The 27,864-nt window shown below is 36.8% G+C and overlaps 2 protein-coding genes across 5 annotated transcripts in view; both read left to right on the top strand.

Moving 5' to 3' along the window:
• myo15aa (myosin XVAa) overlaps nt 1-20,272 on the top strand; it is a 29,018-nt gene extending 8,746 nt beyond the window's left edge. Inside the window, exons 16-65 of the mRNA XM_043228918.1 lie at nt 88-213; nt 313-390; nt 465-619; nt 738-783; nt 864-988; nt 1,059-1,176; nt 1,963-2,138; nt 2,214-2,298; nt 2,391-2,444; nt 2,600-2,681; nt 3,583-3,713; nt 3,856-3,951; nt 4,200-4,435; nt 4,517-4,695; nt 5,295-5,367; nt 5,631-5,822; nt 6,730-6,836; nt 6,938-7,026; nt 7,646-7,769; nt 8,881-9,081; nt 9,202-9,266; nt 9,337-9,432; nt 10,202-10,280; nt 10,362-10,503; nt 10,704-10,794; nt 10,915-11,065; nt 11,144-11,259; nt 11,344-11,403; nt 11,870-11,945; nt 12,048-12,163; nt 12,424-12,542; nt 12,692-12,833; nt 12,910-13,021; nt 13,785-13,859; nt 14,101-14,306; nt 14,402-14,544; nt 14,646-14,718; nt 15,125-15,197; nt 15,311-15,384; nt 15,499-15,581; nt 15,676-15,806; nt 15,877-15,971; nt 16,076-16,153; nt 16,236-16,332; nt 16,860-17,020; nt 17,176-17,309; nt 18,475-18,608; nt 18,698-18,831; nt 19,429-19,569; nt 19,704-20,272. Coding sequence (XP_043084853.1) covers nt 88-213; nt 313-390; nt 465-619; nt 738-783; nt 864-988; nt 1,059-1,176; nt 1,963-2,138; nt 2,214-2,298; nt 2,391-2,444; nt 2,600-2,681; nt 3,583-3,713; nt 3,856-3,951; nt 4,200-4,435; nt 4,517-4,695; nt 5,295-5,367; nt 5,631-5,822; nt 6,730-6,836; nt 6,938-7,026; nt 7,646-7,769; nt 8,881-9,081; nt 9,202-9,266; nt 9,337-9,432; nt 10,202-10,280; nt 10,362-10,503; nt 10,704-10,794; nt 10,915-11,065; nt 11,144-11,259; nt 11,344-11,403; nt 11,870-11,945; nt 12,048-12,163; nt 12,424-12,542; nt 12,692-12,833; nt 12,910-13,021; nt 13,785-13,859; nt 14,101-14,306; nt 14,402-14,544; nt 14,646-14,718; nt 15,125-15,197; nt 15,311-15,384; nt 15,499-15,581; nt 15,676-15,806; nt 15,877-15,971; nt 16,076-16,153; nt 16,236-16,332; nt 16,860-17,020; nt 17,176-17,309; nt 18,475-18,608; nt 18,698-18,831; nt 19,429-19,569; nt 19,704-19,805 — 5,772 coding nt within the window. The 3' untranslated portion in view covers nt 19,806-20,272. The remainder of the gene's footprint in view (nt 1-87; nt 214-312; nt 391-464; nt 620-737; nt 784-863; nt 989-1,058; nt 1,177-1,962; nt 2,139-2,213; nt 2,299-2,390; nt 2,445-2,599; nt 2,682-3,582; nt 3,714-3,855; nt 3,952-4,199; nt 4,436-4,516; nt 4,696-5,294; nt 5,368-5,630; nt 5,823-6,729; nt 6,837-6,937; nt 7,027-7,645; nt 7,770-8,880; nt 9,082-9,201; nt 9,267-9,336; nt 9,433-10,201; nt 10,281-10,361; nt 10,504-10,703; nt 10,795-10,914; nt 11,066-11,143; nt 11,260-11,343; nt 11,404-11,869; nt 11,946-12,047; nt 12,164-12,423; nt 12,543-12,691; nt 12,834-12,909; nt 13,022-13,784; nt 13,860-14,100; nt 14,307-14,401; nt 14,545-14,645; nt 14,719-15,124; nt 15,198-15,310; nt 15,385-15,498; nt 15,582-15,675; nt 15,807-15,876; nt 15,972-16,075; nt 16,154-16,235; nt 16,333-16,859; nt 17,021-17,175; nt 17,310-18,474; nt 18,609-18,697; nt 18,832-19,428; nt 19,570-19,703) is intronic.
• A 2,443-nt stretch (nt 20,273-22,715) lies between these two features.
• The window catches only part of llgl1 (LLGL scribble cell polarity complex component 1), a 29,663-nt gene continuing 24,514 nt past the window's right edge, over nt 22,716-27,864 (top strand). For 2 of the 4 annotated variants that reach the window (XM_043233980.1, XM_043233979.1), the window contains exons 1-2: nt 22,716-22,963; nt 24,375-24,472. In XM_043233980.1, the coding sequence (XP_043089915.1) occupies nt 22,883-22,963; nt 24,375-24,472 (179 nt within the window). In that variant the 5' untranslated portion in view covers nt 22,716-22,882. Of the gene's footprint in view, nt 22,964-24,374; nt 24,483-27,864 lie in introns of all 4 variants that reach the window. The other 2 variants (XM_043233982.1, XM_043233981.1) reach the window with 2 other exon arrangements.

Raw genomic sequence — 27,864 nt, 5'->3', positions numbered from 1 at the left:
ATCCTTGTTAATGTTTATTTATTCATCGCTACTAATTTTGTATGATATGCACTTTAATTATTCTGCTTTTGAATGAATTTCCTCTAGGCAACAGACCATACCTTCCTTCAGAAATGCCACTATCATCATGGCAACAATCCACTGTATTCCAAGCCAAAAATGCCTCTCCCTGAATTTACTATCAAACATTATGCTGGGAAGGTCACTTATCAGGTGCATTTAATCTACTTGCCTTGAGCCACTGAGTATTGAATTATATCCTAATAAAGTATTAGTGGAGGAATGGACCAAACTTTCTGTGATGCTTCACAGGTCCATAAATTTCTGGATAAGAATTATGATCAAGTTCGCCAGGATGTTCTTGACCTTTTTATTCAGAGCAAAAACAAGGTGAGAGAAATTATTTAGCTACCACTAGCTAGGAATTAAAAAACCCTAATAAACCTTATCTGACTGTGGTTTAGATGGTTGCATATCTCTTCATGAGTTATGCTGAGGCCCTCAACCAACAGAAATCCTATGTTGGGAAGAACAGCACAGTAACGCGGCGCCATCAGGCCTCAACAGTGGCAGCCAAGTTCCAGCTATCCCTCATGGAGCTCATTGAAAAGATGGAGAGGTAGGCCACCTAAATTGTGCATTACACTGTCCACACAAATATCTTGTTGCCTTTGATTGGCTCCAGACCAATGTAAGTTATTTATCACCAAGTACTTCCTTCCATTTTGTACTGACAGAGCCAACCCATATTTTGTGAGGTGCATAAAGCCAAACCAAAACAAGGTAAAAAAACAGCAGGAATTTAACCATTTGTGTCTTGCCTGGAATTGCAAATGATTAAGAGAACATGTGCAACCCTGCAGGAGCCTGGTATGTTTGACTTGGAGCTGGTTAGTGCCCAACTTAACTACTCTGGGATTTTGGAAACAATTCGAATCAGGAGAGAGGGCTATCCGATCAGAATGCCATTTGATGTCTTCCTTTTCAGGTAAGAGCTAGAGTTGCAGTTGCAGTTTGACTCAAATTGAATTAATATTAAATTATCTGGTTGTGTTTAGATACAAGTCCCTGTTAGGCCTCAAACAGCCCCCTCCTGCCAATGGTGAAAACTGTGTCATCATGTTGAGGAAGCTTTGTCCTGTTAGACCAGGAGCATTTCAAGTCGGTGTGACCAAGGTGAGCATGATTCTGATAAACACACCTCAGCTGCACCTGAAATCTCATACTTTTCTAGTACTAGGCTAGATAGTAGACATAAAACTGTTTTTAAAGAAAGGAGTAGTGTGTCCAATTTCACAGTATTCATAAAACACTGGGCAAAGAAATACTTGGATGACTTACTATTTCTTGTGAGATTCTGAAGTGCACATCTGATGGACACTTTAAAGGAATCGTTCACCAAAAAAGGGAAATTCTGTCTTGTTTGTAACCAGGCTGTTTTGGGTCACCATTGACTTCCATAGTATTTTTTCCTTCTATGGAAGCCAGTGTTGACCCAAAACAGACTGGTTACAAACTTTCTTCAAAATATCTTCCTTTGTGTTCGGCAGAACAAAGAAATTCATACAGATTTGGAATTACTTGAGGGTGAGTAAATGATGACAGAGTTTTCATTTTTGCGTGAACTATTTCTTTAACGTCCCATGAGGACATGGTAGGTAAGTGAATGTCAATGAAGCAACATAACTGAAACTGGTAGGTCACATGACAATGACAGACGTAGTGCATATGGATTGCATTCATACTACACATATTCAGAAGAAAATGTTTTAACAGTTGTACAGTAATTATTCATTCAGAAGAAGTACCTATTCAGAAGGGATTCAAATTTAAACGCATCCTTAGACTGTCAGACCACCCGCAGGTAGTTGTTGACCAAGATATTGTACAATGTGGACCAGATTATAAAAGGTCTAATTTCATGAGGCTACTTACTTTCACATTGCACATTTTGTTTGTTAGTTATTCATGAAAGAGGAAATATACTTCCTGCTGGAGAGCAAGAGGGACAGAGTAAGGCACGTAGCTGCCCTGACTCTGCAGCGTTACGTCAGGATGTTCTTTGTGAGAAAACGTTATACGGCCTTCCGCATGAAGATCATACGTCTGCAGGCCCACTGCCGAGGCTTTCTCACAAGGTACAAGCTATCATTTACCACTCAAAATGGTCAAGGCTTTTTTATAAAAATATTAATTTTCCATTCTTTGCACAGGAAACGTTATGTGAAAATGAGAGCTAGTCTGGTGAAATTCCGCTCTCTGATTCAAATGTACGTTGATCGCAAGAGATACATCAAGGTAAGAACAATTCCGTTTTAGTGCACTCTGATCAGGATGAGCAACAACCAGCTCCATATTTAATAGTTTTACTTCTTTCTATTATGTTTTAGCTGAGATATGAGGCCAGGAGAAAGGCAGAAGAGGAGCAAAGGAGAATAGAAATGGTTATAATTACATTCAGTGTCTAAATGGAACACTTTTTAGTATATTTCTTATGCCTGTATTATATAGGGGGAAATACTGTGAATTTCTTTTTACTGAAAAATTTATATTGATCAAAACCTGTTCTGATTTATTCCACTATATATTTTATTTGCAGGAGCTGTCTAAACGGGAAGTGGTCAACGTCACTCATCTGGTCATTCCAGCTGAACTCGGAGCACTGCTGCAGGCAGCTGCTGGTACTGCATTATCTCACCCTAAGATACACTAATATAATATATATTTAAATAAATGATGAACAGATTTTTCTGTTTATCTACGAATGTTGTTTTCAACTAAAAATGCTTCTTGATCATTAAATCAGCATATTAGAATAATTTCTGTGGCATCATGTAAGACTGGAATAATGATGCTGAAAATTGAGCTTTGAGTATATATAAAATATAACATAATACATTATATATAAAATAGAAACAGTTATTTTGAACTGTAATAATATTTTACAGCATTGCAGTTCTTACTGTATTTTTAACAAATAGACACAGCTTGTTGAAAACGTAAAAAAAATACCAAACCAATTTACAGTACTGAACAGCAGTGTGCAGAGTTTGGAAGGCTACTTTGGAAATGTAATAGGTTACAGACTACAAGTTGCTCAATTTAAAGCTGCAGTCCATACCTTTTTTTGGTTAAAAGTTATCCCAAGTCAATATTCGATCAAGTACATAACCAGCCAGTATTCAAAATTGTCACACAAAATCATAATTTGGTGCATATTTTTACTTTAAGATTGTTTTAAAAAATCATTTAATCAAAATCATTTAATTGTGATATTGTTTTTGAAACCAAGCCTTGCATAGCTATACAGGAAATACTAGCATCTAACAATGCCTTGGAAAGAAAAACTTAATAAAGCATATACTTAAACCCAAACATTAAATCAAACAGTGACTGAATAAGCATGTGTCTCAGTCTTTGCATTTTAGGAAAGTAATCAATTAAATGCGTGCGTCAGTTACATTTATTTTGTAATTAAATTACATAACTCTGTTACATGTAACTAGTTACTCCCCAACACTGGTAGTGTTTGTATATATAGGATGCACTGCCTGTCTCACCTCTCACCTCTATGTTTTTCAGGAGGTAGAGAGCTCCATTCTGACTGCTTGGCTTTAGTCCAGGCTCCCACAGTTCAGGTGGAGTCACAGCTCACGCTACCTCTTGACATCAACAACTACACCATCTCCAAATTTGTCCAGATTCACTTTAGAGTAAGACATGCTTCAATAATTTATTCCAAAGAATAAATAAGCTTATCACAAATAAGCTACAATAAGCTTGACTAGGTGGATTAACGTATAAACTGTATTTTAAGTAGCTTGATAAGTATGTTTTTTTTTTATGAATAAATAGGAAGCAAAGTTTGGAATGTTAACTGCTCCTTTGAAGACACCACTAACCCACATTGATGATGATCTTAAACATGACGCTCTAGATGTCTTTGTCATGGTACGCTGCATTATATTCTGTTGAACATTTTACTATTGCCCTCTTTAATACATTAAAACAATAAAGCTGGAATGTTAGTTCTGGAAGTTAGATCTGAAAATCCAGTTCATTTTCTATGTAGACAATAACTTATAAACCTTTCAATACACAGATCTTCTATAAGCACATGAGCAAGTTATGTACCTCTGCTGTACCCATAAGTAAGAGCTTTCAACTTTATTAGCATTGCTATTTCTTTTACTTTGTAGATCTTGAGGTTTATGGGTGACCCGCATCTAAATGGCGCTCAGGAGAATTTATTTGGAAACTACATCATCCAGAAGGGGCTTACCAACCCTGGCTTGCGGGATGAAATCTTATGTCAAATTGCCAATCAGGTTTGGAGAAACACCAATCCAGATAACTCAGAAAGAGGCTGGCTGCTGCTGCTAGCCTGCCTGAGTGCGTTTGCACCATCAGCCAAAATGGAGAAATACCTTCTGAAGTAAGCAACACAATATTTACATCGAACATGTCACAAACTACATTCGAGCCTATGTTACGTTTTGGCTTTTGTATGTTTTAGGTTTGTCTCAGATCATGCCTTTGATGGATTCAAAGCTGTTGGTCAACACAAGCTCATTCAAGCCATGCAAAAGTCCCTGTATGGACCGGAGACAGCGAGGACTTATCCTTTGTCCCTTTTGGAATGGACAGCCAATAGGAAGAAAGCAAACATGGTTTTGCAAGTACACTGTTTTGATGGTGTGTGTCAGTTTCACTTGCACTGTTTGAGTTTCTGCGACCTTGAATCACTGTTGGCCAGTTAAAACCCTTATCAGTCAAGGTCTAGTTCAGTTGCATGTAACTATAAACCTTAACTAAACTTTAGGTCTTGTTACCCAGTTACTCTTAATATCCTTTGAATTAATTTAAGTTAAATAAAACACTTAACAAATACTTGAATGCCTCTGATTTCTTTCTAATTTAGTATGTATTGGTGCAACCTACTCTCCATTTTACTTTGCAAATACAAAATTCATTACTAACCCCTGCTGAAAACAACAAATGAAACACCAGCCTGTGGTTTTTGGATGGTTTTAGGTGATGGTACAGCCTATAGATTATAACTGATTTACAGTAGCAGGCTGGTTTTAGGCTATAAGACAAACAATAGATAGCTTACAAAACAGTTAAATAAAGCCCTAAAAGGCTCCTCTATTATCATAATCCCTTAAATCCAAACCCTCTGGAGACAACTGTGTAAAGCTTGATGCACAGAATAGAAGCAGTCATTTGTGTGTAGTCTTCACTCATACATGTCTGTCAAAGCACAGCTGTTAATTGTCATATTATATTGACAGGGTCATCTTTCCTTTGCCCTATGCACTCCTGGACGAGTGGGGAGGAGCTGGCTGGAGATATTCTACAACATAGGTACACAAACTATCCTTATTGTGCTCCATCCTTATTGTGCTCCATCTCCATCTCCACTTTGCTCGATTTCAGTCAGTGTAGGTGTTGTAATGTTACCATCTATTCGCCACGAGCAGCTTTTTAATATTCTGTATGCCACGCCATTAGTACATGGCTCTTTCTTTCGGGCGTGTTGGGATATGTGCAGTCTGTAATGAGGCCTTCATTATCTCTGCCATCTGTAATATGCTTGCAATGAATAGTCCCATTAATTGGATCCGCAGGGGTGTGACGGAGGCCTGGAAGGGGTGTTCTGTGATCATGAAGGAGCATGGACAGTGGGCGGAGCTCGCAGGGCATGATTATGTAATGGACCTGATCGCAGACATGGAACTGATGAGAAACTTTCCTAAACAAAAGTCCTACTTCATCATCTCTGCTGAAAGTCCTACCAGAACTAGGCCCAATGCCAGCCTGTAGGTATCTGTTTGATATTCTTGCATGTTTATGTATATGGAAATGAGTACAGTGATATGATACATAATCACAAATATGAGTTATATTGAGACAGATCCGGTTGCATTAAATGTGTTTAAATGTAAGTGTTTACTTTCTGTGGCATTAGTGGCTAATGTCTAACAGTGCTTGAAAATATTGTGCCACTAGTTGCCCAGAAATTACAAACATAATTTTTAAGGCATGAAAAGTCAATATTTTAAATAATTAGTTGTAGTTACAGATGCCATTTTACAAATTCAAAGCAACGAGTGATTATTTCGCCTGATAAAATTGTCCAGTAACACTTTAGAATAGGGCACACTTATTCACTTTGACTTTTCATTCAACAAATTACTAGTAAGGTAGTCCTTAGATTTAGGTATTGGGTAGGATTAGGGTCATGTAGAGTAAGGCATTAATATATAAATATGATTAAAATATTAATATGTGCTTAATTACTACTCATAAATGGCTAATATTCTACTAATATGCATGCTAAACAGCTACTAGTTAGAAGACCCTAAAATAAAGTGTTACTATTTTGGGATAAAATAAATATTATTCATAGCTCAGCAGCATCATGTTGTCCTAATATACTGTCTGTGTGCTATGCTTAAAGCAACCTGCTCCATGTAGAATTAAATACCTTTATATGCTGTTTATTACACTTTGATCATGTACGTCATTTGGAAAATGAAATATATTTTTTTCTATGTATTTTTTTATTCATTTTTTATGAGCAAAATCAAATTCAAATGACATTTTTTAAAGTAGAGCTATAGGCTAAGTATATGCTTTAAGTATAATTAGGTTCAGGGGAAATATTTTGTTACAATGTTATTGAATTGTTTCCTAATATTTTGCTCTCTCTATGAACTTTCACAGGGCTCTGTTTGGAAGCGGGTTTGACTCTGATGATGACAGCTCACTTCTGCTCCCCCAGACAATGCCAAGCTCCAGTCTGCCAGATTCAGATGGATACTACAGCCACGGTCAGCTGTTTTGTTTTTTGGATAGTTTTTAAGCTGCTTTTATGTATTCTGTTCGGATTTCTTTTGCCCCACAATAACTGTAAATATATATATATATATAGAATCAGACTTCAGTGAAGCACCAACTCAGAAAGGCATGGACAGATATCTCGACAGCCTGTTTGACCCTGTTCTCTCTGATGGTAATGGGGTAAGTGTCTCTTGTTCAGCCTTGCCTAATTCAGATAAGTGTAAATACAATATAAACTATATTATTTGAAAGATAAACGCAGCCAATTATGGAAAGAAGTATAAAAATATAACACGAATGCACGAAGACAACAATTAGCCACTTGATCCTCATAGTGTAAGTGATTGAGTGTATCAAATGTGCTCTGTGGGTGCCAGGTCCCCTGCGCTGGGGGTGATTAAGTTTCCTCTTTACCGTATTTCTCACAGCATTGAGCATACTTAATTTTTTCTCATTAGCTTTGTTATTTTCATGTTTTTTTTAAAATATATATATAAACATAAAAACAGACATACATGTTTTTATTGTAAAAAAATAAGCACAAAATTTTTCAGTCAAAAACTAGTTAGAAAAAGTATTTAAAAATAAAATACTTATTTTTTGCTTACTTAAAGATCTAGACTGGTAATGATAAACAAGACTCCTGTGGCTCGGCCTCGGCTGTGCTAGTAAATGGACCATTCCCTCTTAGAGAGTATAAGGTACTCCCATGGGGAGATTGATTTCTCGTATGACTGAGCTGGGAATGGTCCAGCCCTGAGTTGAGAGCCTGTTTTGCTTTGCCTTATCTCTTCTGCAGGATTTTGAGAAGTCATCCAGCATGTCCAGCCGTATGAAGGGAGTAGGTGGGATTGGAGGGGAGGATGGTGACATAGAGAAGCCCCTCTCCAGCAGACCTTATCCGCCCGGACTGCAGCCTGGTGGTGAGTTCTGCATCTGTTTTCTTTCTGCTCTCTCTTCTTACCACACATCAATTATGCATGGGTACCCTAGGGTCAATTGGTACCTGAAAGCAATCAATTGCTGGATAAGCATTCAGACTTGCAAATTATTGTAAACCGCACATTTGCAAATGCTTTGCATGATAAATGATCAATGTACCTTTCAGACTGATTTAATGCTTTGGTGATTTTAAGTGACTGTGGCTTTTGGTGATTGGTGGCCCATGGGTCGTTCCACAAAATGCATGCAATTTGTGTTCCTTAAATACGTATGTATAAAAAAACCCTCTATGAATGAACAAATTTTGCTTGTACATTTTTCTAATTAACTTATTAAAGAAAAATTGATAAACTTTACTTTTATTCTAATATATTTTGAAAACAATTTAAACATGAATGCATGATTAGATATAATCATATTTTATTTCTAAATCAAAAGTTATTTAGTTAAATTAACACTTGTAAAATTGTCAATACTGCTACTTTTCTGAAGACATAATTACATCACGTGTTTACCATATTTGTTTCTTGAATCAAATGAATGTTAACTGAAGTAAAATATAAAAACTTTTCATTTTAGCAACGTTTGTCACTGTTGCTTAGTTTAATTTGAAGTAATGATATAACTAAAACTAAATAAACTAAAACTTTAAATAAATAAAAATTACTAAAAATGATATAGACATAAAAATGAAAAAAATATAATAAATATAAATAATAAAATATAATTCAAAATATGAATTTTCATTTACAATAGTACATCATTGTCAGTTATACTTAAATAACTATTATTGAGAGTCTGTTTTGTGTGAATGTGTGTGTATTGTGTGATTGTATGTATATAAATTTGATTAAATTTGACTTGTTAAAATCTTTGAAACAGTAAAATAAAATACAGAGTATTTTTAGCACATCCATACTGTTATTGAACAATGTTGCGGTGTGTTCAGTTCACTTTCAGCAATATTGTTAATATTTTATATAGGGCTTGGTACAGCAAATTGGGTTTTGTCGGACCTCAAAGCTTTATAGCCAAGCCAATACTTGCATGAAATCATGTTAAAGGGGTAATTGCCATATTTACTGTCCTCAGCGGTGCCAGTTCTACCTGTTATGGGAGGAACAATGATGCCACCTATACCTATGCCATCTATGTCTTCTGTGCCTCATGCACACGCTCCTACCGCCGTACCTTCAGTCCCCTCAATGCCAGCTATGCCTTCTATGCCAGCTTTGCCTGCTATGCCACCCTTGCCAGCTATGCCTAATGTGCCACCAATGCCTGATATGTCAGGTATGAATGCTGCATAAACGACGCTTTCCGCTGATTAATTCTCTGGGATCATTTGTGAAAGACAGCTCTGTTTATCTCTGCGTTCCTATCACAGTTATTAGAGTGCGTTTATCTCTAAAGGTGCAGATCCAGCTGTCTTAGCACAGCAGCAGCAAGCCATCATCAACCAGCAAGCGATTATACTGGTGAGACTTAAACTTGTAGTTATCTACAGTTAAATGCGTTTGAATGCTGAGCTAATGTGATGTACCACAGGCTCAGCAGATGACAATGCAAGCCATGGCCCTCCAGCAGCAGATGTATAATTCAGCGCAGCATGTGCCAGCTCCTCGCTCCAGCCAGTACAGCCCTGTGAGTATCCCTGAGCCCTGATTACAATATAGATCACAAATCATTAGATATTAAGATTACTCTTTGATTATATTGTAACGGCATATACTATAGAAGTCATATTAGCACTACATTTCCGCATGTACTACTGTTCAAAAGTTTGAGGTTGGTAAGATTTTGTTTTAGTAATATTGTAAAATATTATTACAATTTAAAATAACTTTTGATATGTGGTTATATTTTAAAATATTTTTACATTTTGTTCCTGTCATGGCTAAGATGAATTTTAACTTCAGAGTCACACAATCCTCAAGCTTTAAACAGCTTAATATTTTGTTGGAAACCCTGGATTAATTTTATTGTTAGGATTCTGAATAGAATGTTCAAAATAGCGTTTGTTTGTTATAGAAAACTTTATTTTAGGGAGCAATTCTTACTATTAACTACTTGTGTATACCTGTTATTAACATATTGGCTGTCTATTATTAATTATAAAACACATATTCTGCATAACTATATTCTACATCCCTAATCCCCAATACCGAATACTCAATACCAAAATTTACCAACTACCTTAACAACTATTAATAAACAGTTATTAGAAGTTTGTGGGGCAAAAGTTAATACTGCGAACTGGACCTGAAAATAAATTGTGATCTTCTAAAATTTGGGTTATTAAAACTTCCTTGCTAAATAAAAGTGTTATTTCCTCAAAACATAATGACGGACAGTTAGTAAATAAAAATAAAAAAAATCTAATTTTTATTCATTACATGTATTTTATTTGAAGACTAAACAAGAATCTGGACCTGTTTCCTACAAACCATCCCCTGCTTCTCCACCACAGAAATCTTCACAGCGACAGTACAGTATGTCATTACATCAGTCTATACACCTTCATGCTTAATTTTACTCATTAAAATCATTAATGTGTTGACATGTCTCTAAAGGCCCGACTAGAAGGGATCCACCAGCAGGAGATGTGGTCCGAGCCACTATCTCAAACTCTGAACATTTAGAGCCAAGTCACAACATCAAAGACATTATCAAGCAGTACCAGGCAAACCCTGTAAAACCAACAGAGATTCCCAGGTGAGAAGTTAACATTTTTAGATGCAAAAGCCAGTTGCACTTCTTTAATAATAAATGAACTGAACTGAAAACCGATACACAGCTAACCAATGTTCTCCTTGACCTTGCAACAAAACATTGATGAAATATTAATCTAAAGAGATCTTTAAATGAGAACCGAACAAAGACCAAAGCTCTAAATGTGCTGGACTTCAATGCAGGAGGGAAGCTAAAGTGTTTTTGAAGAAACCAGACCCCCATGATGAAGCTATGATGATACTTAAGGACCAGATGAGTGCTCCGCCTCCACAAGTAGATCAGTTTATTTACAGATAAATTTAAAGTCATATAAGTTAAATTTATGCATTAGTAGTACGTTTTAGTATTATCACCGTGGTTAATTCTTAGTATGTTTGTGTCCCACACAACCAGCGAAAGAAAACCTACACCCCAGTCTCTCCCTCGACATCTGCAAAGGAGTATGATTATGATGGTGGGGCACTGAAACCAGCAAAAAGCATCAAGATGCAGCGATCGCCTCCTGTACCAGCTGTTAGTCAGAGATTCCCGGCACCTGCACCTGGTAAGCATCTACAGTATGTAATTTAATTTCTTTTCAATGTAGAGGCTATATTAGCACGGCTATTATGTTGTATTCCAGTATCTAGAGAGCTTCCATTAGAAGAAGAGAATATTCAGACGCAGCTGCACAAGAGAAGCAGCGAGGAGCACTACACCTACACCAATGTGCCATGGAAGATCTACTTGAGGAAAGAGGCCAGTGTCTTTGTGTTGTGATGGGCCAATGGACATTTTAAAATACAGAAGTGATTATAAAACGTTTGTGTCATCTGTTTTCAGGTTTTTTATCCAAAAGACAGCTTCAACCACCCATTGATGCTAGACCTGTTGTTCAAGCAGGTTTGATTTTCTTTGGTATTAATCATGACCTCATGATTTGGCTGTAATCATGAGGTCATATTTATTTTTTAATGTGACACAAACCCACTTGTTTTGGACTTAATCTGTATAAGGAGATTTCACTTTGACAGCCATAATTTAATCACACTACTATTAAAAATATAGGGATCAGTTTTGTTTATGTTTTTGAAAGAAGTGAAAATGCACTAAAAACACTAATTCTGAGAGATATTATAGCATTTTTAAAAAACTGTTTTCCGATAGGCTTATTTGCTGCTTAAAAAACATTTCTGATTATTTTCAATGCTGAAAAAGTTTTGCTTCTCAATATTTATGTGGAAGTTTTTAAGGTTTTTTTTTTTTGATTAATAGAAAGAAAAAACGAAACTAAATTAGCATCTAAATTAGCAATAGCACTGGTTTTACTTCTATTAACAATAATTACAAATAAACTTCTGTGTTTTAGATTGTCCACGACACATTCTCAGAGGCTTGCATTCGCATTACAACAGAAGAAAGGCAGAAGATGAAATCCTTTTTTGGTATGATTCATCTTGATTAATTATCTTACAAACACATTTGTCTCTTGTAATACGTGAGCACAGCTTATTGAGAGGAATATTGTGTCTTCTGTTTTGTGACAGCGGAACACAGCATTGACATGAATGCCACAATCCAGGATGATAACGTGAAGAAGAAGATTGTGGTTGTGGCAAAAGACACCTGGGAGATCTACTTCTCACGGCTTTTCCCAGCATCTGTAAGGAATCTCTCTCTGATATTGCATACTGCAAAAACCTTTAAAGACCATCATGAATTTCAGAACAGGTCCTGGCTGGTCTATGTTGGTTGTTGCTGGTTTATAGGTTGGCTCAGCATAGTGCACTGTTCACAAACTGCAAATAATTTAATAAGCGTGGTTCTGTTGAAACTGGCTGAAATTAAGCAATGTTTTAATAAGATATTTGTTGCATCATAATGCCATTTAAACCAAACCTAAGCCAAAATCTTCCTGAACAGGGCAGTGTTGGCACAGGGGTCCAGGTACTGTCTGTATCTCATCGAGGGATCAAGCTTTTGAAAATGGTCAGGAGCAGTGCTGTAGCGCCAGATTACTTTAGAGTCCTGCGACCCTACAGGTATCAGTTATCAGAGACTTTTAATGTCTGTATTTTATCATTGTTTCTAAATAAACTGCATTTTTAATTTGCTTAATTAATGGCGCTGACATCACACCATTGATATTCTTAGATGTGGATATATTGTGATCATTGTTAACGTTTTACAGCTACACGGACATCATGTTCGTCACCATTCCTTCCAAAAACATGCTGGAGTTCAACCTCACCAATGAGAAACTGATTCTGTTCTCTGCCAAAGCTCCTCAGGTCAAAACCATGATTGACTACTTTATCACAGAGCTGAAAAAGGTCAGTTCTCACACACATTTGTTTGCTTCGGAGATGATGTGGTGCTGTGAGTTAATTGTCCTCTCTCTCGCTCTAGGACTCAGACTATGTCGTTGCTGTGCGTAATTACATTACAGATGACAGAACGCTGCTGAGTTTCCACAAGGGAGACATCATACGCTTGCAGAAGATGGAAGGCCTAGATACAGGTGAGACTGCTTTAATCAGTCATGAAGATCTGACATTACTCTTCACGTTTGAGGGAAAAAGAGACTAAATGAGTAGAACAGCTGCTTTGAAATATAACACTTGAAGACACTCGAGTCAATAATGTAATGAGTCAAAATAATCTTTTAATCATTATTATTATTATTTTTTACATAATTTACAAATTGGTATATGCATTTGCTAGATAATTATTACATTAATTTCACTAGATTTTTACTTTAATTTAATTTAGAAATGTCTTACTTTTCACTTTCAATATAATGTAATGTAATATAATATAATATAATATTTAGGTTATAATTTTTTTAAATAAAATCTCTTTTTAAATAATTGTTTTCTATTTTTAATACTTTAATACAGAACTTTCAGCATCATCACTCCAGTCTTTGGTATCAAGTGAAATGCTGATTTGCTCATTTTTATGAGTGCCGGTTCTTAATATCAAACATTTATTATTATTTTTAATGTTGAAGACTGTTGTGCTGATTAATATTCTGTAACAATTGTGATTCAGATTTTATTCAGGAGACTTCGATAAAAAAGGAAATTCACTTGAAAAGTATATGTGAAATAGAACCCTGTGTATCACTGCTGAATAAAAATATTTACTTTACAAAAAAAGGTGACAAACTCAGACTTTTGACATGTAGTTTATTGATACTGATAAGTAGTATACTTTGGATTCAAAATATGTTGTACAAGGTACTATAACTTGTTCATGTAAGCGTTGTGGCTGTTTCACAGGCCAGTGTTATGGTGGCATAGTGAAAAAGAAGGTGATTCTCCTGGAGGAATTAAAAAGAGACACACCTGATTTTGGTGGGTGGTGTGTGGACTGTTTGGTGGTCTCTTCATGTGCTGTTTTACTGTGCTGCACTTGAGTTAACTGACTTATCTGAAATTCTGTATCCCTAGTTGCATGTATAGAACCTGACTTCCCTTCTCCATTCATGATGGTTTCACTGCTGCTTTTTATAAAGCACTTCAGTCTACTCTTAAAATGTCATCATACTACTGTCACACACACACTTTCACACACCATTTCTTGTATGGTACAAAGGCTGGAAGTTTGGGGCCATTCATGGGCGATCTGGGGTTTTTCCTGTGGAGTTTGTTCAGCCAGTGGCTGCTCCTGACTTCATTAACATTCCTGTGGACAAGAAAGAGGAGCCCAAGAACAAGCAGGGTCGCGTGGCCGCCTCCGCAGCCGTGGCAGTGGCTGTAGGGTCTGCCGCCGCAGCCCATGAACTCGACCGGTCTATTGAGGTATATGTGTTTAACAGTCACACAGTCTGTCTTTCTGATTTAAATGAGCCATAGATCCTTCTGAGTGCCGTTGTGTTGCTACATCCCACCTCTAGGTGGTGTCTCATGTCGGTGAGTATGCGGAGGCATACACAGACTGGCCCGATATGGACATCGATGAGAGAATCCTGCAAGACAACCAATACAACATAGTGGAATTTGCAAAGAAATATTTCAGAGGGGCCCAGAGAAAAAATGGGTCAGCTGATTACATCATAAGGGAAACCGCGAGTTCATGTTCTCACAGTTACACAGATGAAAATGTTTAACTGAAACATTGTCATCGTTTATGTTTTCCAGTGATTCATACAAGAAAAAGTCAAAGAAAACAAAGGAGTCCAGGGAACCATCGGAAATGGTGAAATTTTCCAAGGTATAGAACGTATACCATACCCTCAAAAAATATAAAAACGACATAAATTAAATAATAAATAAATACATGAATAATAGCTGATTAGGAATCAGTATTTTGACATTATGTTATATTCAATACTGAATACTCAATATTCTATTATAAGGAATGGAGCAGGAGGGTTTAAGCTTTAAAAAACCTAAAATCTTGTGTGCTATATTCCAAGTCTACTGAAGTAGTGAGAAGCAAACTGAATTTTAAATTGTTACTCACAAAGTTTAAAGTGTCGGTAAAGTTCATATTTTGGTTTTGGGAGTCCCAAACAATAGGTTGACACGCATTTAAGGTCACAAAACACTTTCATTTACTTCTTGTTCCTCAATTTCCCATGTTCCTGTTCTGATTATTTTTTGCTTCGGGTATGTAGTCTCCAATTCAAGAGTCCCTAATCGAGTTCACCGATGAAAACATGAACAAAGTAGCTGCAGATATTTTTCTTGGTAAGAACATTTTTTTTGTAATGTAAACTAATTAACAGAGATATTTTATCCAGTCATCTATAAAAATGTATTGTTTACAATTTAATACAACTCCAATAGTTCTTATCTTGCAGCTATAATGAAGTTTATGGGAGACTACCCTATGAAAGGCCAGACTGAGCAAGAGGTCGTGAGCACCATCCTACGGGTATGCAGCTCTTCAAAAAGCACAACAAGAATTCCGGTTATAATTAAGATAACCAGACAGGAACTTGATAAATGTCTTTAATGCAATATGCGATGTGAATAATCTGTGTTGCAGCTGAGTGGCGAGTATGGACTAATGAGAGATGAAGCGTACTGCCAAGTCCTCAAGCAGATCACCGCCAACACCAGCTCCAAGACGTATAAGCCCGCTCTTTCTGAATGATGAAGCCATGGAAGATTAATTTTAATGTGCCAGGTGGGGGTCATAGATGATCTTTTCTGTATTTGACAGGGAAAGCTGTCAGAGGGGCTGGAGGCTGCTGTACATCCTCACTGCATACTACAAGTGTTCAGAGGCGCTTAAACCTTATCTGCTGAAGTACCTCCAGGACGTCTGTGCAAGTCCAGGGGTGCACTTTCAAGGTATACTGCCACACAGATACACAGATTTAATACTGACTGATGATTACACAAACATGATATATATTGACAGGTATTTCCAAGGCTTGTGAGCAGAACCTCAGGAAGACCTTTCAGTATGGTGGACGTGTCGAACATCCTAATGGGATGGAATTGAAAGCTATGCTGGTTAGTTGCACATTTCAATGCTAATTTAAAAAAAATTGTAGTGATAATTTTAGTGACATTTCCAGCAATTGTTGCTTAAACATGTGCAATCCAACATTTTCAAGGCTGGAAGGAGCTCCAAACGGCAGTTGTTTCTTCTTCCTGGTGGAATTGAACGCCATTTAAAGATCAAAACTTGCTCAGTATGTAGACTCTGTCATATTTAAGGCAATTTCACTTTAGTTGGAACAATGGTGTTCAAGTTTTTTTTTTCGTACTTTGAAGGTGGCTTTGGATGCCATTGAAGAGCTGTGCTATGAAATGAGTCTGCATAAACTTGAGGCCTTGGAAGAATATGCTATATTTGTGGTCACAAACAAAGGTGAAGTGACAAAAAGGAAAACACATATTTAAAATCTAACATTAGCTTGCTTGTAGTTCACTTAGGTTCACCCAAAGATAAAAAATGACTCACCCTCAGGTCATGCAAGATGTAGATTCATTTGTTACTTCATTATGGGAACAGATTTATTTAGCATTACATCACTTGCTCACCAGAAAATACACTGTAGTGAATGGGTGCCGTCGGAATGAGAGTCTAAACAGCTGAAAAAACATCACAATAATCCACACGTAATTCACATGACTCCATCAATAAATGTCTTGTAAAGCGAAACATTTTTATTAGCTTTTTGGACTTATTGTGGTGGCAGCCATTCACTACAGAGGAGCTTTTGAGCAAGTCATGTAATAATACATTTGTCAAAATCTGTTCTGATGAAGAAACAAACTCAGCTACACCTTGAATGCCCTGAGGGTACATTTCAGCAAATCTTCTTTTTTTGGGTGAACTATTCCTTTAAGATGATACAAGCGGTATCATGCCGGTATCATTCACTCTTTCTCCAGGCCAGAATGTCCGCCCTCTAAACAAAAGGGAGTACATCTTGGATGTTACGACAGAAGCTGAACAGGTTGATAGCAACTACAGTCTGTGGTTTCGAAGAGTGATCTGGACACAGACATTGAAGTTTGACAATGAGCTCGGAGTCACTATGCATTACAATCAGGTACATCAGCCAGACGGATTCAATTTCCTACACATTCCTTTCATGGTTTGTGCTGCTTATTGCACAACTTACAAAGATCTGAGGCATTTGTTCTCGATTTTATCTAAGTTTTCTCTGCTCAGGCTATTAATCTGATCTTCATTCTCATTTTGCAGGTGTCCCCTGACTACTTGAAAGGGCTGCTCAGTGTTGTTCCACAAGGTAAAGCCAGCGAGCAGCAGCTTCAGCAAGTGTCAAAACTGGCAGCTCTGCAACACCGTGCCAAGGACTCAATCTACCTGCCCACCATGTAATGCAATTGACTGACATACACTAAGTTTATCAACCAGAGAAAGAACAGATGTGTTATGTATCATCTTAAAAACGTCACATTTACTCCACTGAACCAAACTCTGCATTGCACTTAATATGTGTGAATTGATTGCTAGAAATTGTAGTCCTTATACATATTGTAATTGTTACTATAATATACCTTTTAGAAGTTTAAAGTCTTTAATCTCTTTTTTGAATGAATTCAATACTTTTATTCATCGAGTATGCATTTAATTGAGCAAAAGTGAAAGTGAAGACATTTATAATGTTAAAAAAAAAAAATACATGTAAAGGACAAATATATATATATTGTCCTTTTTAATTTGGTTTATCAGAGAAAAAGTGATATTCTCAAAAATAATAATATTATTTATGCGCAACTATTTTTAATAAGAAAAACTTCTCATATGTGACCTTGGACCACAAAACCAGTCATAAGGGTCATATTTTGGGAATTGAGATTTATACATAAACTGAATAAATGAATAAATAAGTTTTCCATTAATGTGTGGTTTGTTAGAATAGGTCAATATTTGGCCGAGATACAACTATTTGAAAATCTGGAATCTGAGTGTGCAAAAAATTTTAATACTGAGAAAATTGCTTTTAAAAGTCACTTTTGATGGATTATTTGACACTAAAAACTGAAGTAATGATGCTGAAAATTCAGCTTTTCAGTCACAGGAATAAATACAATTTTGACATATATTAAAACAGAAAGCAGTCACTGTAAATTGTAATAATATTTTTACAATATTACATTATCAATGCCTGGCTAAGTTTAAGAGACTTCTTTCAAAAAGATTAAAAGATCTTAGAAACCCCAAACTCTGAACAGTAGTGTATAATATATTTCAAGGCTCGCTGCATCATTTTGGTCTATTAATGAGACCACTAATTGCCTGCTCTTCAAGCAGAAATGCAGGGAAATGCAATCCCAGGGATCATTACTAGGAATGAGGGAGAAATTAGTCACTTTGAAGAGATCTGTCCACATGTTAATTACTGTGCCAATAATTGTATATAGGTCAAACTCACAGTTATAAAAACACAGCACAATTGTTCAGTTGGCCCCTGATGGAGAACAGCACCTGGCTGTTAGCTCTTCTATAGACTAACAGTCTCTTGTCCTCTGCCATCAGTCATGAGGTGCAGGAGTATATCCCCACCCAGCTCTTCGGTCTCCAGTGGCAGCAGCAGTGGTTAAACATGGTGACCCAGCACATGCAGCAGGTGCAGCCCCTCACTCCTCATCAGGCCAAAGCACAATTTCTGGGTGAGTTGTTGACTCAGGAGAACAGCCAATGGGAAGACGTAAAGCTTTTTACTCAAACACTGATTGTTGTGCTTGTGTCTCCGTTTCAGGGCTTGTGAGCGCTTTGCCCATGTTTGGCTCATCATTCTTCTACATACACAGCAGCAGTAATAGTGCTATCGACACTCCATGCATACTGGCTGTCAATCAAAATGGTCTGAATTTTCTTAGGAAAGATACTAATGTAAGTTTAAACCCTTTATTTCCATTGCGCACTACAAACCTATGTAAAAATCTTTTTTTTGATAACAAATACAGTATGAACAGTAATACTGTGAAATTTTAAATGCAGCCATTTTCAAACGATTATCACATTAAAAAAATGTTTTTGTTTACATAATATATTCGTATGTACTGTCTGTACATATTATATATATATGAAAAAAATACATGAAACTACATGTATATATTTTCAAAATATGTGCTGTATGTGTGTATCTGTATACGTGTAATAAATACACACAGTACACACACGTTATGTAAAAAAAGCTTATATTTTGGATGCAATTAAGCAGTTATTTTAATACATTGATTTGCTGCTTAATAAAAAATTCTAATTATTATCTATATTATAATTATATGCCTGTGAAAGATACAGACTTAAACGACAAGGTTAGACTGTTGTTGTTTCATTTATACAAACAAAAGTATGCAGTGATTCTGTGATTAAATAGGTCATCTGTATATTTGCAAGGATTTGCTAATTCGTCTGCATTTCCTTCCACGATATTGTATAACACGGTCACATACAGACTTGACGGCTGTTTTCAATGTTCTTCAGGAGCCGATGGTGAAGTTTCCGCTGAAGGAGGTCCAGTCCACCCGTACACAGAGGCCCACAGCTGGCTCCAGTTACCCGTACGTGGAGATAATGCTGGGTGACCTCATGTCTCAACGCATTACACAGTTACAGCTGGACCAGGTATGGACTTTGGAATATATAATCGCAAAGCAACACATAATCGAATCGTGCAACATCAGCTCTTTTTTAATGCCTCTTTAAGGTGTGTTGTTAATCTGAGTAACCAGTGTGTTCCCGTGCATTTTGCTTGACAGAGCCTTGAGCTGTGCCGTGTTATCGCCATGCATATGGAGAACCTGCTGTCAGTACGAGAGAAAAGACTCACTCTGCCGCCCAGTGAAATCACTCTGCTCTAGCACTCCTTCTCACAGATGTTATTTATTATTACGGCAATAATTGCAATCAGACACTATTAAACTCCTACACGTCCAAAGCCACCTGTCGTTATTGATATTGTTTTTGCAATATGCCTGTTTGCAATTTCAAAAGCAAGTTTCAGGATTAGCTTGTTATGCGCAATAATTTACATGCATTCCATTAGGTTGAACATATGGGCCTATAATTGAAAACAGTATAGTACTACCTCTAGTTCTGGACACGTGATCAGCAAGACTTTACTTTTGTATGAAAGATAGGGAAGCAATTTTTAGCCAACAAAGTTAGTGAAGTTTCCTCTCTTAAAGACTGATTTGCACTACTTGAGACTCTGTTTTAAATATTTATATATCTTTTGCATTTATTTGTCATGTGGATGCGAAGGAGAAATAATGAATTATATGCATAATGTATGTAAGTTTTTATTGTAAATAATAAAGAAAATCACAATCACGAAATGTTTTCCCCAAATGTGCATTATTTATTTACAGTAGATACACAATTTGAACAATCATATGTTGAATAATATGTTTAAAAGCATTATTATTATTATTATTATTATTATTATTATTATTATTATTAATGAAAAACTATTAAAAACTGTTTGTTAATTGAGATAATGCTTGAATAAATTGAGATTCAACACACAATAAAATACAGTAAACAATAAAATAAAAACATATAAACATTACCTAAAAAACTTAAATATTTCAAATGTTGCCTGGAATACATTTAGGTTGAAGCATTAAAATGACTAGCTAGTAATAATTAAAAGCAAAAGACATTAAAAATTGGATTAACAATAAAGCTTATATATATACAGACGTGGACAAAATTGTTGGTACCCTTTGGTCAATGAAAGAAAAACTCACAATGGTCACAGAAATAACTTTAATCTGACAAAAGTAATAATAAATAAAATTCTATAAATGTTAACCAATGAAAAAAGTCAGACATTGTTTTTCAACCATGCTTCAACAGAATTATTAAAAAAATAAACTCATGAAACAGACCTGGACAAAAATGATGGTACCCTAACTTAATATTTTGTTGCGCAACCTTTGAGGCAATCACTGCAATCAAACGCTTCCTGTAACTGTCAATGAGACTTCTGCACCTCTCAGCAGGTATTTTGGCCCACTCCTCATGAGCAAACTGCTCCAGTTGTGTCCGGTTTGAAGGGTGCCTTTTCCAGACTGCATGTTTCAGCTCCTTCCAAAGATGCTCAATAGGATTGAGGTCAGGGCTCATAGAAGGCCACTTTACAATAGTCCAATTTTTTCCTCTTAGCCATTCTTGGGTGTTTTTAGCGGTGTGTTTTGGGTCATTGTCCTGTTGCAAGACCCATGACCTGCGACTGAGACCAAGCTTTCTGACACTGGCTAGTACATTTCTCTCTAGAATTCCTTGATAGTCTTGAGATTTCATTGTACCCTGCACAGATTCAAGACACCCTGTGCCAGACGCAGCAAAGCAGCCCCAGAACATAACAGAGCCTCCTCCATGTTTCACAGTAGGGACAGTGTTCTTTTCTTGATATGCTTCATTTTTTCGTCTGTGAACATACAGCTGATGTGCCTTGGCAAAAACTTCGATTTTTGTCTCATCTGTCCACAGGACATTCTCCCAGAAGCTTTGTGGCTTGTCAACATGTAGTTTGGCATATTCCAGTCTTGCTTTTTTATGATTCGTTTTCAACAATGGTGTCCTCCTTGGTCGCGTCTCCCATGTAGTCCACTTTGGCTCAAACAACGACGGATGGTGCGATCTGACACTGATGTTTCTTGAGCATGAAGTTCACCTTGAATCTCTTTAGAAGTCTTTCTAGGCTCTTTTGTTACCATTCGGATTATCCGTCTCTTAGATTTGTCATCAATTTTCCTCCTGCGTGCCACGTCCAGGAGGTTGGCTACAGTCCCATGGATCTTAAACTTCTGAATAATATGTGCAACTGTAGTCACAGGAACATCTAGTTGCTTGGAGATGGTCTTATAGCCTTTACCTTTAACATGCTTGTCTATAATTTTCTTTCTGATCTCTTGAGACAACTCTTTCCTTTGCTTCCTCTGGTCCATGTCGAGTGTGGTACACACCATATCACCAAACAACACAGTGATTACCTGGAGCCATATATATAGGCCCAATGGCTGATTACAAGGTTGTAGACACCTGTGATGCTAATTAGTGGACACACCTTGAATTAACATGTCCCTTTGGTCACATTATTTTCAGTGTTTTCTAGGGTACCATCATTTTTGTCCATGCCTGTTTCATTTTTTTAAATAATTCTGTTGAAGCATGGTTGAAAAACAATGTCTGACTTTCATTGGTTAACATTTATAGAATTTTTATTTATTATTACTTTTGTCAGATAACAGTTATTTCTGTGACCATTGTGACTTTTTCTTTCATTGACCAAAGGGTACCAACAATTTTGTCCACGTCTGTATATATATATATATATATATATATATATATATATATATATATATATATATATATATATATATATATATATATATATATATATATATAAAAAATTAAATCTAAATAGCAATATTTAAAATAAATAATAATAAAAATGTCAAAACACGTATAATTAAACATTTAATAAAAAAAAATTTGCATTTAATTAAAAATGTTACTAAACACCTAGTATATAAATGCTAGTAAAATAACATGATTTGATTGGCTAGTTTCTCCAAGCAATGAAATTGAATAGCTGCCAGGCAATTCAAATTTGTGAGTAAAGCTAATCCAGAGGACTCTTGATCCGTGTTTTCCACGCGCAGCTGGCGGGGGGCGTGGTTTTGTGAATTGGTCACAGATTCTTGCATTCTGATTGGCTCTCCCAAGACGTGGTTCCTGTGAACTTGCCCTGTGGTCAAACTGCATAAACACAGAGCTGAAAACTTGCACGGCTTGAGGAGTGGATACAAAAGAAACTGGAGCTTGCATGAAGGATCACATTGTTTCTCTGCACCGATTCAACGCCTAACGGAATTTATATCAATCTGAGACGGCGCGGGCTTTGATTTTTCTCTGATTCGGCTTCAGGATGATGAAGTTTAGGTTCAGACGGCAGGGAAACGACCCTCATCGTGAGAAAATCAAACAAGATCTGTTTGCATTCAATAAGGTATAGCGTTGGGTCTCCCTTCTCTCTCTCTCTCTCTCTCTCTCTCTCTCTCTCTCTCTCTCTCTCTCTCTCTCGAGCATGCATGCGGTTTCGACTTGCATAGAAATAGACTGAAAAAACGTACAATTAAAGCAAATGCATTCACACATTTGTCGTGAACGTGTTCTATTCCATTCACTTTATCTTCATTAACATTAATTTGCTAATATGACAATGGTTTACACTATAGCAACCAGATATGTTAATATAAGCGCGTGAAAGTTATTTAAAACAGTAGCCTTTCTTGTTTTTAGTGCCATTAGTTGCACCATGGCTTCAATAGGACGATACATATGTTGTGTTTGCGTGTAATTTTAATCTTCTTCAACGGAGGTTATGTCTATTGTGAGTGACCTCAAAGTTTTCCCATGTTTGTAACTTTAACGGGCGACTAATAATCGACGGACTAATAACAACAATAATATATGCATACGTACATATGTAGTTTATTTATGGTGATTTATATTTAGTGTTTTTACTAAAAGCGCTATTTATTTGTCCCAGAGTGCTTTATTTAGTTGAAAATGATGTTTGTTTATGTTTGAATGTCGGGTATCGAGCTCTGGATGCATCCTGCAGCGGTGCTGGGAGATCGTGAGGATTTGTAGAGCTCTCTGTAATGAGGCTGCTCTTAAATCAGAATGAACGTGTTACAGCTCTCCTGCCAAAAACATAGAAAGAGTTTGATTGTAGGCTTTTTACTGATGACCGAACTCTGGCACCATTACAGCACAATCAAACATTTCTAGCCCTCCTCCTCCTCGGTGTAGAGCAAAACAGGAGGAAATGAGAGATCTCACATCATGTGTGTTTTTAGAGCATCAAAGTCCCCAGTTTTGTTCATTTCTCAAATGCCTGCCGATGACATTAATCCACAGATGGTTTAGGAAAAACAGAGCTGATGAAGCGTCATGACACCGTGTGTAATGTTACAGGAAGGTCCTGTTATTTATCGTGTCACACTTTGTCAACCTGTGAAGAGATCTGCATCGTTCGGCCAACTTCAAGTCTGGTTTCTTAAATCTGTGTGTTGATTTAAGGGGACGTCTTCAAAATGGCCCAAAACCAGTCACTTTTGATGGCTTGTGAAGATGAATTTGACATTGTCTGTCAAATCTACTAGATTTCCTTCCTTGCTATTTCTGGTTCTGCGTTATGGGTTTTTTGTAAAAACAAGGAAATCCCCTTCCTGACAAGACTGCACTCAATATATCTACTGCATTGTTAATTGTAGCATCAGGGCGCGTTAGAGGTCAACGGAGTATGAATTGGGTTCAGCAGAAAAAGAGGGCTTTCAAAAGTCCATGTGATGTACATTACATGCTAGTTGAAGTTTTGAATGTGTGATTTCCTCTGCTCTTCTTTTACTCAGACAGTTGAACATGGATTCCCTAACCAGCCAAGTGCTTTGGCCTATGATCCCAAACTGCAGCTCATGGCCATTGGAACTAAATCAGGGGCCATCAAAATGTATCCTTTTGTGAGTGCTTTCCTTAAATAGAGTGAATGATGTAGTTTAATTGTTGTGTTAAATATTCAACTAGTTAAATGTTTGAGGTCAGTAAAACTCAGTTAACACCTTTTACAAAGATTTAAAATAATTGCTGTGCAGAATTCTCTTTTTATCAGAGAAACCTGGAAAAAATGTCTCACAGTTTGCACACATATCAAGCAGCACTACCAATTTCAACTTTATTATTATTATTATTATTAAGTAATGTTTTTGACAAGCAAATTAGCATACTATAATGATTTCAGAAGGTTCATGTGACTGGTTTATTGACTCCTGAAAAGTGCATTTGGTCAAATAAATGCAGCCTTTCTGATCAAAAGAGATTCAAAAACATCAGCTAAGTAATCTTACAGACCCCAAACACTTGAACTGGAGTCTATTAAAAGTTTGTGCACACCTTCTCAGTTGTTTATCTTTCCCTTTTGAATTCTATAGTTATAATTTAAATGAAACAAAAAATAATTTTTTCTTTGATAACGATTTTGTTAGCCAGTCTCAAGTTTTTAAAGAAATTTAATATATAGGTTCAATTAGTACTTGATTGTATAATAGTGTATGTCCAAATATTTGTGAGAATTTTTTTTTTTTTACTAAACATTTTATATCTTTGCTGATGTTTCTTCAAACTCTTAGAGCATTTCATAAAATGCTGAGAAGGATTTGGACAGTTTTATCTAGATCAATAACACAATGCGGTGAGTGAATGTCCTAGTTTATGGTTCACTGATTGTGATTAATTACTCTGGATGTATGGCTCTGTTGTGTTGAAGACTTGAGTCATCTGCATTTGCACACAATGTGACTCATTACATGTTGTGCTAGTCCTCTAAAACTTGGTATTTTGAAAACAAACTTTTCTAAATTGTCATAATTATAGCCGACACTGTCCAGGCTTGAATGCTTGAGTCCGTAGTGGGGAAAAAGGAATGTTTAGGAGGAGGATTCTATCAGAATAAAGTGCTGGAGACTCCTCGGGTGAGCTGTTATTATCTGGTCCTCCTGAACCGGACAGGTCAGACATGCCAAGCATAGTGGAATACGTCCAACATTCTTCTGCATGCTTTTTTTTCCTGTGATGGAAGCTGAGATACGGGCGGGGTATTATAGTGATTGCAGTGGTACAGTACAGGTCTTTGAGCTTTAGGAGGCTGGTAGTGTCAGGCACAGCCCAGCTGAGAGATGCTCCGTCTGCAGCCTTGACTCATTCGGGGGGAGGGATGCTGGCTGCGAGACGGCTTCGTCTGACAACCTGCCACTCTCCAGATCTGAGCGAATATCTGTCAGCACTTACGGACTAATACCTCATCCATCAGACCAGAAAACTCACGGTGGAGAGAGGACAGGGACTGATCGGTGTAAATAAAGAGGGTGTTCTGAGGTTGAGTAATGAGAGGTTTGGCTTTGAAAGCATTTCCTCTGATTGGGTGTTGAAGGGGGTGTGATGAGAGATCAAAGTTTGGTTTACCCGGTCTGACTCCATCCTTTTTTAAAACTGGATGTCTTTGAATAACATTTGGGAATACAGTATTAGTTTAGTGTCGGCGTTTTTCTCTCTTCTGTCATTAAGAGTTCTCTTTGAGAGACTAAGATAAGTTCTGTTTCCTCATTATTTTTTTTTTTTTTTTTTTAAAAAGGAAAGCTAAATGACTTAGTTTTACGCTAGCTTGTTTTGAAGTGAAATCTGCAGAATGTATTTAAACATTGTACAATTATGCTAAAGCATAATCAAATTAGCCAAAATATTTCATAATGAGCTAATCTCTGGGTCTATCGCCAAATGTTAAAACTCAACTTTTTTTTTGCTGAATGAGACTATTTTTTAAAAAAGTTCCCTTTAAAAAGCAATACAAGAAACAAAGAAAGTTATGTCCCCACCAACAAACTTGTCAGCACATATCAAATTAACATGTACACAACAAAGTTTCTGATACTTTGCGTTAACCACAAGTTTAAAACTGTTGTAATGAACATTCATGCCATTTTCAAATTAAGGTATTTCCTGTTCACTGCAATAACGCTGATTTGTATGTGTGTTGATTCCATATTGCTTATGTATTACTGCACTCCTTGCTTTAATTCATTAAGTGCAGGAGACCCAGGCTCTATTCCTAAGGGTCATGTGTAAACTTGGGCTGAATCAATAGCCATATCCTGCTGGATGAATAAACGAGCAAGTTCTTTATGAACAGCTTATAAATTGAACACCGCATACAGCCGTCCAGCGTTTTATCAGTTCCTGCTGAGTTATTTGATTAAGCTGTCAGTGCTTTCTTCATTAGTTCGAGAAAACTGGAGCGCTGCAGTAGTTTGATAAGCTCCATTTTATCTGGATTGGTTCCAGCTCCAGATGTGTGGTTTGCACATCAAAGGCTAGTTTGCTGTGATGTGCATAGCTCTACAGCCCCGGTCATCTCGATGTCAGACGCCAGAGCGGCCAAGTCTGAGGTGTATCTGATCAAGGGTGCTGTCATCTGAGCTTGTTCAGCTCATACAAAGCCATTAACAGAATCTCTGGATTCATTTATTCTGTGACAAAGCCATTAACTGTACCTTTAAAATACATGAAGCTGAGGTGTGTACTTGTTTTTTCAATGATAATATGGTTTGTCTTATTGTATATATTAGTCCAGATAGATATTAGCAAGCCATTTGTAGGCAAAAGTCAGGATAGGTTATGAAATTAAGCGTTTTTATGATATTACTGCTACAGGCATTTTCAACCAACTTTAAAATCCATATATATATAGTAATAAAACATTGGCTGATGTTTTAGAAAGCTTGTATCTAAATGAGATGTTTACATTTGTCTTTTGTTTTTTGGCCTCAGTTTAGCGTGCATTTGATGTAATAGGAGCCTGCCTGATCATAAATGTGTCTCCGCTGCCACCACAAATTGAGGTGCAGGGGTGGGGACTATATTTTAAAGCTAAATGGGAGGACAGACAAGGGGGTTTTAGCAAGGCGAAGTGGAAAGTAATGAGACTGCTGGGACAGAGGAGCTGTTGGAAGTGCCGGGTTCACTCCCAAAGAATGCATGTGGCTGTGCCCTAAGTTCACCCTCTGCTGTAAGAGGACATTCCTCTGCACTTTTGTTGCTGGTCATCATCTCAAAGACGTCTTTTGAAATGGTTTCCCGGGCCACCACTGGAGCAGGCTTGTAATCAGGATGTGCTTCAGATTTTAGTAGCGACAGCTTTCGTGATTGACAGTGTCTGGCGGGCAGAGCTATGTAACCTTCAGAAAAACTGCTTCTGTTGTCTGTTGAGGCTGTGCTGAAATGAGGTGCCGTCCTCAAAATGAATTTCTGTCATTACTACGTCATCCCCTCATTTGCTCAGTACACATTAGA

Source organism: Puntigrus tetrazona, chromosome 3, assembly GCF_018831695.1.
Source record: "Puntigrus tetrazona isolate hp1 chromosome 3, ASM1883169v1, whole genome shotgun sequence".
Lineage (NCBI taxonomy): Eukaryota > Metazoa > Chordata > Actinopteri > Cypriniformes > Cyprinidae > Puntigrus > Puntigrus tetrazona.
Note: the sequence above shows the minus strand (reverse complement) of the source record. Positions and strands in the feature narration are given on the sequence as shown.